The sequence below is a fragment of the Labeo rohita genome, chromosome 9, assembly GCF_022985175.1.
Source record: "Labeo rohita strain BAU-BD-2019 chromosome 9, IGBB_LRoh.1.0, whole genome shotgun sequence".
Taxonomy (NCBI): domain Eukaryota; kingdom Metazoa; phylum Chordata; class Actinopteri; order Cypriniformes; family Cyprinidae; genus Labeo; species Labeo rohita.
The window spans coordinates 4,060,404-4,074,268 of record NC_066877.1 but is presented as its reverse complement, the minus strand read 5'-3'; the positions used below and the strand labels follow the sequence as shown (position 1 = coordinate 4,074,268).

General features: G+C 39.5%; 1 protein-coding gene across 1 annotated transcript in view; it reads left to right on the top strand.

The window, feature by feature from the left end:
* LOC127170820 (serine/threonine-protein kinase 24-like) overlaps nt 1-13,865 on the top strand; it is a 51,771-nt gene that overhangs the window by 320 nt on the left and 37,586 nt on the right. Inside the window, exons 2-9 of the mRNA XM_051119085.1 lie at nt 982-1,212; nt 2,270-2,326; nt 2,716-2,824; nt 2,952-3,109; nt 3,699-3,884; nt 4,299-4,441; nt 4,529-4,649; nt 8,053-8,130. Coding sequence (XP_050975042.1) covers nt 982-1,212; nt 2,270-2,326; nt 2,716-2,824; nt 2,952-3,109; nt 3,699-3,884; nt 4,299-4,441; nt 4,529-4,649; nt 8,053-8,130 — 1,083 coding nt within the window. The remainder of the gene's footprint in view (nt 1-981; nt 1,213-2,269; nt 2,327-2,715; nt 2,825-2,951; nt 3,110-3,698; nt 3,885-4,298; nt 4,442-4,528; nt 4,650-8,052; nt 8,131-13,865) is intronic.

The window sequence follows — 13,865 nt, the reverse complement described above, 5'->3', positions numbered from 1 at the left end:
TTAATAACAGCAACCAGTTAATAGTGAGAACTGGTCCCTATACTAAAGTGTTAGTAAAAACATTAATTGTGTGATAAATTGTGTGATAAATTTGCATTGAAAATTTTCCGTAAGTTAACTAATTTTATTAAGTTTTGCCACTTTAAAAGTTTGTAATATCAATAATTTCAGTAATAATAAATTCAAGTGTCTGTAATTTATTATGTCAATGTCATTTGACATCTGATGGCCAAAGTGCTACTGTTACTGGAAAGGCTGTGAATGTGGTTATTGTAAATTATGTGTGAGTGAGAGATTAGATAAGCTGTAGGTATTGATTCATCATATAGTGGCACAGTTAGAGGAAAGGTTCTAAACAAAGATATGTAAGCATATGTAAGACTTTATTAGGTTAGGTGTTAGCAGATTTCAAGGTATGATTTGAGCCTCAAAAAAAAAAAAATGCTTGAAAACTCAAGTAAAGGTATTCCAGAATACAATAATGCCTTTGGAAATGCAGAACACACCTGCCATGTATCAGCACCTCATGAGAATTGCAAGCCTTGGATAACATTGTGATTTATTCTGATTGATAAGATGAACATTTAGTTACTGCGGCAGTGTTTGAATTCCTCTCTCACATTAAAACTGTGCATAATTGGCTGAGTGCATTTCTTAATATCAAATAGACATCTGGGGATTCTTCTTCCATTAAATTTAAGACATACCTAAAGATTCTTCTTCAGGTGTATTGCCAGAGATGGGCATAAGGTGTAATGTAGATGAGAACATCTGTTCAAGTGAAACAGGCTAGCATTGCTATGTTTGCATAATGTTTGTTTTACACTATTTGAGTTCCTAAGGTTTAGTTTTTTGTTAGACTCACAATTTACTCACAATGTATTTGTCTCTTGAAAAGCTCAGCATTCCTGATTCCATAAATAGTTTGCACATTTTCAAGCTAACCATAAAACTTCTCACTTGTTTCACTATCCTTTATAGAATATAACAGGTGACCCAGAGAAGCTGTTCACCAAGCTTGAGAGGATTGGGAAAGGATCGTTTGGAGAGGTCTTTAAAGGCATTGACAATCGCACACAACAGGTGGTTGCTATTAAGATAATTGACCTGGAGGAGACTGAAGAAGAGATAGAAGACATCCAACAGGAGATCACTTTCCTCAGCCAGTGCAACAGCTCTTTTATCACTAAATACTATGGCTCTTATCTGAAGGTGAGGCCATTGGACCACTTTCCTAAAGTAGTTCAGTTTGTGTCAGGCAGCTTGAGGTGATTTTTTAAGCTGCATTTAAGCTGTATGACTTTTGGGGATAGCATAGGGTGACCAGATGTGCCAGCTCAGCACAGGATTTCTAATTTAAGCAGTTAGGAGATCCTGTGCTAAACTTGTCTGGTCACCCTAGGATACCAGGACCCCAAACAGGGGTCCTTTTGTATGCTGATATTGTTTTGTTTGGGAGAAGTAAGCAATAAACAATGAGATGGACTTATACTTGACCTAATATCTCCTTGAGTCTTAAGGGTGTCTTGGAAAACTTTTGCATTGGTCTGTTCATGATCAGATAGCAATCGAATCAGTAAACATAAAGTTTTGGATTAAAATTGCTCTAGATAAGCTAATTTCAACATAAAATGGCTTGGGTTGTGCGAGTGTCACGTATTAATGGTCCCACTGCTCGTAAATGCTTTTTAATGTGATCTGGTAGCCAACCCAGCTCCTGAAAGTCTACCACAGGGGTTCCCAAACTAGGTCCTGGAGGGCCGGTGTCTTGCAGAATTTAGCTCCAACCACAATTAGTCACACCTGAACCAGCTAATCAAGCTCGTACTGGGCATTCTTGAAACTTTCCAGGAGGTGTGTTAGGACAAGTTGGAGCTAAACTCTGCAGGACATCAGCCCTCCAGGACCGAGTTTGGGCACCCCTGGTCTACTATCTTGCAGAGTCTAACTTCCTAGTCAAACACCTGAAGCAGCTAATCAAGGTGTTTAGGATAACTTGAAAATAACAAGCAGGTGTGTTGGAGCAAGGCTGGAAGTCTGCAGGACAGTAGGCCTAGTTATCCAGGAACAGGGTGGGCTACCCCTGCTTTACAGCTACTCTGGACAGATGTGTTACATTTCAATAAAATGGAATTTACAATTTCACAAGTTTGGTACATGTTTTTTTTTTTTTTTAAAGAATTTACTGCTGCTCGCTAGACAACAGGACAATAGTGACCTGTTAAAAGTCAGTTCAAACTGGAATTATATGACTCAACATTTCTTGCAGTACACAAAGATATGGCTCGTCATGGAATATTTAGGAGGGGGCTCGGTTGTGGATTTGGTAAGAATTTTAATTTCCTTAACTTTATTGACCAATGCAGTCTATATTTCTAACAACCTGGTATTGTCATAGAAGAGCTATTATATATATTATAATAGCTGAAGTCTGCAGAAACAGGAACAAGCAACCCTGCTCTAGGAGGACTAAAAATAATTTAGGCCACTGCTGCTCAAACATGTCCTGGAGCCTCAGGACATGAGTTGAAGTGGTGACCTTGTTACAATACAAAATGAGGAATTAGTGGAGCTGTCAAATATTATATGTTTGTAGTTTATATATGTATATATATATATATATATATATATATATATATATATATATGTATATGTTTATATGTTTATATGTTTTAGAGTTATACACATCTAACAAGTCTGTTCTTTGACCTACAGCTGGGTCCTGGAGCTCTTGATGAATCCCATATTGCCACCATCCTTCGAGCGATCCTGAAGGGTCTGGATTACCTACACTCCAAAAGAAAAATTCACAGAGATATTAAAGGTGCCTGTGTTACCTACACAGTTTTCTGCTACTGAAGTCAATAAATGACCTCCAGCATTTCAAGATGGCACTTCTGTTCAGAAAGTTCAAATCAACATGGCTGATGTCTGTTTGTGTGTTTGTCTAGCTGCTAACGTCCTGTTGTCAGAGCAGGGTGATGTGAAGCTAGCTGATTTTGGTGTGGCAGGACAGCTCACAGACACACAGATCAAGAGGAACACATTTGTGGGCACTCCATTCTGGATGGCACCAGAAGTCATTGAACAGTCACCATATGACTCAAAGGTCAGATCTGTTCACTGTGTAATGCATGTACAAAAATTTTAATATCCTATCATGGGTTAGAATAGGGCTGCACGATAAATCATATGCGAATGTGAGGTGTGTTAGTCAGCAAAACCGGTACTTTGATTAGTAGTAAGCTTGTCAGTGATTTACAGCTCTGTGTATTAATTGCCCCTCCAGCTGAATGCACGTGATGGAGATTTACTACTAATCAAAGTACCGGCTTTACTGACTAAACGTCCCTCACAATCGCATGCGATTTATCGTGCAGCCCTAGGTTAGAACAGTGGTTCTCAATCCTGGTCCTGGGCATCCACTGTTCTGCACATTTTGCATGTCTCCCTTATTTAACACACCTGATTGAGATCATCATCTCATTAGGAGAGAACTAGCCATTCTGTTCACATACCTTGTATTTTCTTTGTACAGGTCTATTGATCTTTACAAAATTCCTAACTCCCATTTAAAGTAATTATCCATAGTCTTTTTGTTGATCATCAGTTTTCAACAAAAGCAATGATTTTTTTTAGCCATCAGCTAAAACTGCACAGTTTAGTATAGGTCACTCAGGTATGTGTGTTTTTTGCAGGCAGATATCTGGTCACTGGGCATAACTGCAATCGAGCTAGCAAAAGGAGAGCCGCCCCACTCTGATCTTCACCCCATGAAGGTGTTATTTCTCATCCCTAAGGAAAACTCACCCACACTGGACGGAAGCTGCAACAAAGCTCTCAAAGACTTTGTAGATGCCTGTCTCAATAAAGACCCCAAGCTTGTAAGTTCTGCCTGAAGGTTTTCTTGGATTAGTTGATTCCGGATGTGTTTAATTAGGGCTGACTACATTCTGCTTGAAGGTGGCCCTCTAGGAGCGTGACTGGACACCCCTGATATTGCAAGGTTTCTCAAATTCAGCCCTGGAGGTCAAACCCTAAACAAACTCACCTACCTGTAATGTTCTAGTAATTTAGAAGATATTGATCAGCTCTGCTCGGGTGTATTTAATTAGGGTTGAGCTAAACTCTGCAGAGCAATGACCTACCAGGCTAGATTTGAGTAATTGGATTTCTGCATGTGTAGTAGGGGGTGGACCACTCTGACCCTCAAATGGCTCTTGGGGGCCAGAGCTGACCACCCCTGATGTAAAGCCATGTATTTAAAAAAAAAAAATGTTTTGTGTTGTCTCTGCCAGAGGCCAACAGCTGAAGAGCTTTTGAAACACAGATTTATTATTCAGTATGCCAAGAACACATCATATCTGATGGATCTTATTGACAAGTACAAGATATGGAAAAAAAATGAGGCCAGTGATGACTCCAGCTTCAATTCAGAATTGTAAGGACAAAACAATCATTGGCACATTTAGTTATATTAATATAATAATTTATTCACTGAGAAAATATTGTGTGTACATGTCTTCAGAGATGACAGTGAAGCATCCGGAGGGTTCATTGATAATGGCTGGAACTTCGATACTGTCATAAGAAATAAGCCCACAGTTAAACAGAACAAAGTCATAAAAAATGAAGAGCTACACAAGTGGGTGAGGAATCAGGTATGTCAGTATCAAAAAATATAAAAGCAGGTACAAGACAACATTAAGTACAATTATAAGAAAAAGAGATTTGTCGGATTTAGAATGAAAAGTGAAAAAAGTGTTTTTAGATATTAGCGGATCATCCTTCCATCTATCCATTCTTTTGCTGTTTATCCAGGAACAGGTCGCAGTAGCAGCAGGCTAAATCCGGCTGCCAATGTGTACTTTTCCTTCCACAGCTCTTCCTGGGGGTTCCAAGGCATTTTGAGGCCCTCCAGCATGGAGGTCCCTCTGATCTTTTCCCAATCAGACATTACTGAAACACCTACACTGGGAGGCATCTAGCAGGCATTCTGACCACATCAGCTGGCTTTTGGAGAAGCAGCTCTACTATGAATGTCTTAGAGATGTCAGAGCCTTTTGGTGCCTCCCAGGGTTAGTCCAGATACCCTGCAGATTAAACTCATTTTAGACCACTGTAGCCACAATCTCATTCATTCTGTCATTACCCAAAGTTCATGACTGTAGATAAGGGTCAGAACATAGATCGTCTGGTAAATCAAGAGCTTTGCCCTTAGACTCCCCTGATGAAAAATAAGTTTATTCAAGTATGCTATTAGTATACTTCTTTTAAACTAAAAATAGGAAAGTATACTTTCAGTATATTTTTTACGTACTTCTCAGAAATGTGCTTTATATACTTCTCAGAAATATATTTTAAAATTATATTTAAGTATACTTGAGTTTTACTTAGAAAAGTCTAAGTATATTTGAGCTATACTTGTGCTTAGAGAATCTATATTTTCATTGTTATATGCTAGGGGCACTATTGCACATTTTCTGTACAGAATTTCCAAAACACAACCGAAATGCTTCCACATGTAAAATAACACAATAGTCAGGCATAAAACAGCATAAAAACCATAGATATGTAAAGCTGTGTAACGTTATGGAATAAAATGTCGACCCATGAAGAGGTAATAATGACTGTCTGGCTTTGGGGTGTTGATCAACTCCATCTATGTTTAATCTACGATTATCATGAATAGTCTTTTTTTTAGCTTTTTGTTCAAAATGTTGTTTGTTTATTTAATTTTTATTTATGCGACGTACCCACATCCAAGTGTTTATTAGAAAAGAATGCGTGAAGCTAGAATAAAATGTTTTTGTTTACAAGCAGATACCCTGTTCTTTCTTTTGATGTTTTGTATGTTCAGATATTCATTTAACAAAATATATACAAATTAATACCTAAAGACGGGCATAGTAGTATACTTAAAGCATGATGTAAAGTTCACTTAAAGAAAATTTACAAGTATACATGCAGTATAAAACTAAGTGTACTAAAAATGCATAAAAAAGTATTTAATTAGTAAACTATCAGTATACCTATAAGTTTACTTTTAGTATACTTGCAGCACAAACTGAAAACATGGATGTAAACTAGTTGTGTACTCTGAGTTTGCTTTACTTTTATATACTAGAAAGTGGGCCAATTTGGTCCCAAGGAGTATTGAAATAGTACAAGGTAAAAGTATATTACTAGTACAATGATATTTGTATACTTAACCACAGAAAGTATACTTAAAAATATACTTCATCGGATGCTAAGTTCACCTTTTTAATGTTGTTTGAACATTAATGTGTGTTGGCAGTGTATGTACAAATCTACCCTATAATGATAAAAATCCATGCAGTGGTTTTTAATTAATCTGTAAAAATAATATCCCCTTTTTCAAATCGAGCCGTTCTCAGATGCCTGTCGGTGTGCCGTCACACCAACAGAGGCCGCTCCCACAATAGTTGATTGACATGAGCTCTTACCTCAGACCAGCTGTCACAGTCCAGTAACTTTCCTTGTTTCGATGCCGAGGCAGGGATGTAAGTTAGACAAGAATATCTCCGATTGAGCGATTGAGGTGTTGTGTTGCTGGATGTAATAATGAACATAGTGGTCGTCATTTACTCCTGACATCTGAGCCACTGAAGATGCAGTAGATTACGCTTGTTTGTGAATGAAATGCACCTCCCGATCTACATATATCCGTCTATGTTCGCGCTAATCATTCGTGATCCAGCTTCACTTACAGCAGAAGTGTGTATAAGCGTTTTTTTTTTATGAATCTTTGCGATCGCGAGAGAAGAGAGGGGCGGGGGCGAGCAGAGCTCATTTGCATTTAAAGGAACAACCCCTTAGAATGAGATGATTTTTGCTAAGCTCATTTTGACAAGGTAAAAAGGGTGTTGTTTTACAAAACCATTGAGAATTTTTAATCAAAGTATATTAGAGACTTTTCATTAAGACCCTAAAGCATCATATCAACTTGTGGAAAATGGGCATCCGATGACCCCTTTAGGTATACTTAATAAAATAAACTTAAGAAGTATACTTCTTTTTGGTAAGGGTCAGCTCCAGTTTCAGCATACTCCCTACTAGAATTGGGCAGTCCACCTATTCCCGACTGAGTACCACAGCCTCAGATTTGACCCCTGCTGCCTCACCCTAGTTGCAAACAGCCCCAGTAAGTGCTGCATCATACCTCACAGTGTGAGGCCATTTGGACAACATCATCTGCAAATACTAGTGATGCCACCCTAAGGCCCTTCAAACTGGACACCCTCAGGTCTCTGGCTGCAGCTTGAGATCCTGTCCATGAATATCACAAAGAGGATTGGAGGACTGGTGTTGATATTTGGTGTATTTGTCTGTGTGAATTTGAGTGGAACTGACTTCTTTCATCTATTACCAAAACACTAGTTAAAACTTTTTGAGCAAAAACAATGAAGAAAAATTAGTTAGTGCTAAGATAAGTTTCATTCATATGCATGCAAATGCGGGAGAGTGGAAAAGCAAGTTCACACAAAGAAGTTTCACATTTTGCTGCACTTGCTGCGTTTGTTGAACTCTGACTTGCAAATTCATATCATGTGAAACTGTTTGACCAATAGACGATTAATATGTCATGGCATGACATATTGGTATTTTATGCTGAGTTTATGCTGGTCCTTTGCTGATTTATGCTGGTCATGTTGCTGTTCAAGGCTCAGCATAAACCAGCTAAGGACCAGCTTAAACCAGCATCAAAACATACCTACCAGCATATGCTGTAGCATGCGCTATTCATACAACATCCGGCAGTAGTTGAATTAAAAGGACAAATTTTCAGTATTGCAGGAAAATAGAGCAGATTGTATGGTTTTACAGTTTGGATTTATAATTATATGCTATGCATTAAACTAACGTTTTTAAAAAGATATTGCAAAGCTATCATATCACGTCCATTGCGATGTCCAAAGAAATTTCATAAGTCTACTTCATACGTCAAAGTCTAGTGTGACTGCTGCTTAATGTGGTGATATTCAGGCGTTTATCTATTAGATTTACACATCTGCCTGTCTCACTGTTTAGGTCCCAGACAGAGAAAAAAAGCCTCCGTTCAATAGCAAAGAGTCAAAGTCCCCTGTTATGTCCCCACATTTTGCAGAGGTAAGAATCTGATTCTTGTGAACTGATGAACTTTTCAACTTGTGTGTGTACTATATATGTATAGTATATATGTATATACAGGGGTTGGACAATGAAACTGAAACACTGGCCAATATAGTGTTGGAGGTTTCATGGCTATATTTATGCAGCCTGGTGGCCAGTCTTTACTGATCGCACATTCCACCAATAAGAGCAGAGTGTGAAGGTTGACTTTGTGCACCCAATAGCTCAAACATTGTACCCTGAAGGTGGTGCCCTGTATTAGGATGATAATGCACCAATACACACAGCAAGACTGGTGACAAGAGTGATTTGATGAACATGAAAGTAAAGTTAAACATCTCCCATGGCCTGCACAGTCACCAGATCTGAATATTATTGAGCCACTTTGGGGTGTTTTGGAGGAGCGAGTCAGGAAATGTTTTCATACACCAACATCACATAGTGACCTGGCCACTGTTCTGCGAAAGGAATGGCTCAAAATCCTTCTGGCTACTGTGCAGGACTTGTATTTGTCATTCCCAAGATGAAATAATGCTGTATTGGCTGCAAAAGGAGGCCAAACGGCATACTAATTGTGGTCTAAACCCAGGTGTTTCAGTTTCACTGTCCAACCCCTGTATGTATTGTGTGTGTACCAGTCCTCAGACCTAACCTGAGGTATGATCGGTATGGGGATTTTGAACCGTAAAACTTTGACATAGAACCGAAAGACATAGATCAACAGATGCAGATCTATGATCGGACTCAACCCACCATCCTGCTTTGGAGAGATGAATTATCAGCTGTAGAACCCAGACACTTGCGGGAGAGGAGGAACACATTCTATGGTCTCCTTCCTCTAGAGAATGTCTACTTCTTGTTTCATTACCAGAGTCTGCTTAGGAGCCACTAGTGTGGGGATAACCCCATTGAAATGAGTCAGGCGAGATCCAAACAGGATTCTGTAGCTTCTCTTTATAGTCCAAACACATTTTCTATGTCAAAGTCTAACGTGATGGCTGTTTAATGAAGTGATATTCAGACATGTATACATCAGACTCACACATCTGCCTGTCTCCCATTGTTTAGGTTCCAGACAGTGCAAAGAAGCCTCCATTCAATGGCAAAGAGTCCAAGTCTGAAGTCTCTGAAAAGCCCGCTCTGTTTGTAGAGGTAAGAATTGGATGGATAGTACTATACACTATATATATGCTGATGTTTCTCAAGAGTTGAACTTCGCAGTTCAAATGATCAGGCAAATGAATATCAGTGCCTATACTGAACTAACAATGCTATGTGTATTCAAAGTATCAATCAAAGGAGCAAACTCGTATTGGCATTCAGCCTAAACCCCAGCTCTTTCATATGGGTGAGGACGACATCTCAATTCTGAAACACCTGCTGCTGAGACTGTGCTAATATCAGCCAGTTGCTGATGTGATCAAGATGGTGCTGCACAAGGCAGCCACAGTGCTTAGCTCTCCAGTTGTTTAGGGTTTTTGTTAGTTTTTCCTGTTTTTTGTTTTGCAAACACAATCAGTTTTACAAGGGATGAACTCCTGAACATTCAGCAGAACACACAAAATCTCCTACCTGTTTTCGATTATTCTGACATTTTGCTGAACGTTGTAGTTGGCGGAACGGCAGAGCTGATCAAATGCTTCAGGACGCGCAGGAGGGGAAAGCTAGCTGGCACGCTTGTGAAGCTTAGACAACACGGATTCCGTATGGCGCGGCCTAGCATCCATCTGGCGAATCTCCGCTCTCTACCCAACAAAACAGATGAACTCCTTCTATAAGGACTTTTCAAACTCCGCTGCTCTGTGCTTCACAGAAACCTATGTCACTCTGTCCCACGGGCAGCTTTAGGGCTCTCGGATCACTGTTTGGTTCATCTTATTCTGACCTTCAGACAGAAACTGAAAACAGCTTAACTTGTATTCAAGACTGTAAGGAGATGGACTAATGAAAGGTTTTACAAGCCTGTTTCGAATGTTTTTAGAGCTGCTGGAAATGATCTGGATGAGCTCACAGAGACTGTAACTTCTAATATATCAGTTTCTGTGAGGATATATGCATTTCTACCAGGACTTATTTACCATTCAACAATGATAAGCCATGATCTTCATCAAGCCAAAGAGGATGCCTACAGAAAAGGGGATAGGGTCTTGTACACTGAATAAGGAGATTAGAGTGGCTAAAATAGGACCTACGCAAAAAGGTTAGAAGATCAGTTCAACTAAAATGAACCAGCTTCAGTGTGGAAAGGTCTGAAAGCCATCACAAACTACAAGACACCATCCCCCAGCACTGAGGCAAACCAACGACTTGCAGAAGACCTAAATGAGTTGTATTTGTAGATTCAAAACCCCCCACATCCATTCTGACTATCTCTTTTCACAACCACTAACACCTCCAGCACCCCCCCTCTCCCCCTCCTACACTTCGAATAAATGAAAATGACGTGCGCCAGGTCTTCAGAATGAACAAAAGGAGAAAAGCACCAGGCTCAGATAGTATGACACCAGCCTGTCTGAAAACCTGTGATGACAAGCTGGCCCTCATCTTTTCACAGATCTTCAACAGGTCTCTGGAGTTGTGTGAAGTCCCATCATGCCTCAAATGCTCCACCATCATCCCCGTCCCAAAGAAAACCAAAATAACAGGACATAACGACTACAGACATGTGGCGCTAACGTCTGTGGTCATTAAGTCGTTTGAAAAACTGGTCCTTGTCCTTCAGATCTATTGTGACAAACATTGCAGCATTGACGTCATATCACAACATTGCGGTGTTCGAAGAAATTTCTTATGTCTAGTTTGTATGTCAAAATCTAGTGGGACCACTGCTTAATGAAGTGATATTCAGACATGTATACATCAGACTTACACATCTGCCTGTCTCTCATTGTTTAGGTTCCAGACAGTGCAAACAAGACTCCGCTCAATAGCACAGGGTCCAAATCTCAAGTCTCTGCCTTGGCCGCATGGTTTGCAGAGGTAAAAATTTGATTCTGATAAACTTTTTTGAATTGTGTGGTTACTATATATGTGCTGAGGTTTATCTAGAGTTTCATTTCGCAGTACAAATAATCAGGCAAATTAATATCAGTGCCTACTGAACTACAATGCTGTATGTATTCAAAGAGCTATGATCGGATGTAACCCCCCCCCATCCTTCTTCGGAGAGATGAAGTATCATCTGTAGAACACAGACTCTTGAGAGAGAGAAGAACCACATTCTATGGTCTTTTTCCTCAAGAGAGTGTGTTCTCGTTCTATTACCACAGCCTGCCTGCTTGGGGCCGACTAGTGTAGAGACAACCCCATTGAAACAAAGCAGGCGAGAACCAAACAGGATTCTGTAGCTTCTTTCTACAGTCTGTAGTGGGCTTAAAAAGGAAAAAAATCAATAAATCAATAAATCAATTGGCTCACTCAGAGCAGAATCACTATTTTAATGTTTCAGTTCATGCATTCCATAAGTGAAACACGTTTAGTGTATATGCCTATGTATTCATATATATATATATATATATATATATATATGTATGTATAGCTTTATTCTGTTTTCTCCATTCACAGAAGCACTGCAGGTGCGCAATGTGAACTTGTGAATCTGTGTTCAACATTGTCCTGCAATCTTTGCTGGTTTCAAAACACACAACAAGCTGCATAATACCATTTAATTCATTTTCACTTAAATGTAGGTTAAATGCTTTACAGTTTGTGAAACATCCTCAGAAAAACTCTAACACTGGGGCAATGCCATTGTGACTTACCTATGATGAATTTGCAGCTGAGCGCGAGCATTTCACTCATCGGATGCATCAACATCAAATTTACATAAGCTGTACTATTTGAATTCATGATTGGTTGACTGCAAAATTAAAATACTAAATGGAATGATAAAATAACATTATTGACTGGTTAATAGCCAAAAAAAAAAAAAAAAAAAAGATTTAGTGTTCCTGTTTAGAACTATTAAATTTGACATTGTTTCTGTTTATGTTCCTGTCAAAATTTTTTGTTTCTGATTTTGTTTTCATTCCTTGAACCGGTTCAAAGCCCTGGTCTGCAGGACATCTTGTGAGACATTTGGCAGAAGTTTCCATGCTGCCCAAAAGACTACTAACGCCGGTTTCACACTGCATGCGTAAGCAGGACATAAGCAGCGCATGTGCAGCACGTAAGCAGAGCAGAAGCACCTGAACCGCGCCTTTTGTACAGTGTACTGTTCTCCATATATGTCCTGTATATACTTCAACAGCAAGTTAAACTCTCCTCATTAACTTCACGGACACGGAATGTCCTTTTCCAAACTTTAATAAAGGCAGAGTAAAACTATGAAATAAGAAGAAAATAAACAATATAAATGGACATACACAATGTGGACCTAACAGAAATGCTTCTTACAAATGTCTTGTAATCTAGATCCGACTTTTCTGCTTATCAAATAACATAAAAAAAAATATCAGGCAATAAAAGTAATCACCATACAGTGACTATGGTTCTCGTATGGTCCAGTGAGAATTACACTTAAGATGTACTCAAATAATACAAATCACAGAAAAATGTTCTAAATAATCTATTATAGTTTGTACTATGAACAATAACAATAAAACATACCGACGAAGCTACCAAAGGCCAAGGATGAATGCAGATACATATTGATTCACTGCTTTCTGCCTCTGCAATAGAACAGCAGCATGGAAGGCACTAATTTCCTTGTTAGTCATTGGATCAGTCACATGATAATGACAGTGTTATTCTCAGAGCAGCCAGTAGGGGGATACAAACTACAACCTAAACATTTATTCCTTAATTATTGTTGACTTAGACAATCACTGTAACAGAACACTCCCCGTCTGGCGCGATCGAGTGCCACTACTCAATAACTGCTTTTGACATGTTACTTTAACTTGGATTCAGGAGGAAGCAGTACAACAATCTCAGTTACAGGCCTTAGGAAGAGCCTGGTGCCATCTTGTTTAGGAATCCTTATTTCCACTTTGCACACTTTCCCATCCTTGCTCGGAAAGACCTGCGTAATGATTCCCAATGGCCATTCATTTCTTTTGGTTTGGCTGTCCTTGAGGAGCACAATGCTACCCAGTTTAACATCGGGTTGTTCAGATTGCCATTTTCTACGTGTCTGTAATAAGCACAGATACTGTTTCCTCCATTTATCCCAGAATGTGTTCGCTAGATGTTGGACTTGTCTCCATTGACGTTGGAAAAGATCTTTGGTTCCAAAGTCACCAGCAGGAGCGGTGGCGGTGCCCACTTTCTGTGTGAGGAGAATGGAAGGTGTAAGAAGAAATGGGTCACTTGGATCAGTAGACACCGGCACTAGTGGTCTAGCATTGATGATGGCGGTTACTTCAGCCATGAAAGTAGTGAGCACTTCATGAGTTAATTTCATGTGTCCTAACTGAAGGAACATGGAGTCCAGTATCTTCCTTGCCATCCCTATCATTCTTTCCCAAGAGCCACCCATGTGGGAGGCATGAGGGGGATTGAATATCCAAGAGCAACCATGTTCTGCCAGGTATTTTTGGAACACTCTTCTCATCATTGTTTGACGGAATCTGAAGCTCCTTGCACACACCGATGAAATTTGTCCCTCGATCTGAACGAATTTCTTTTACTGGGCCTCGGAGAGCAAAGAAACGCCTGAGGGCATTGATAAAACTGGAGGTGTCCAGCGACTCAATTACTTCAATGTGGACTGCCCTGACACTGAGACAAGT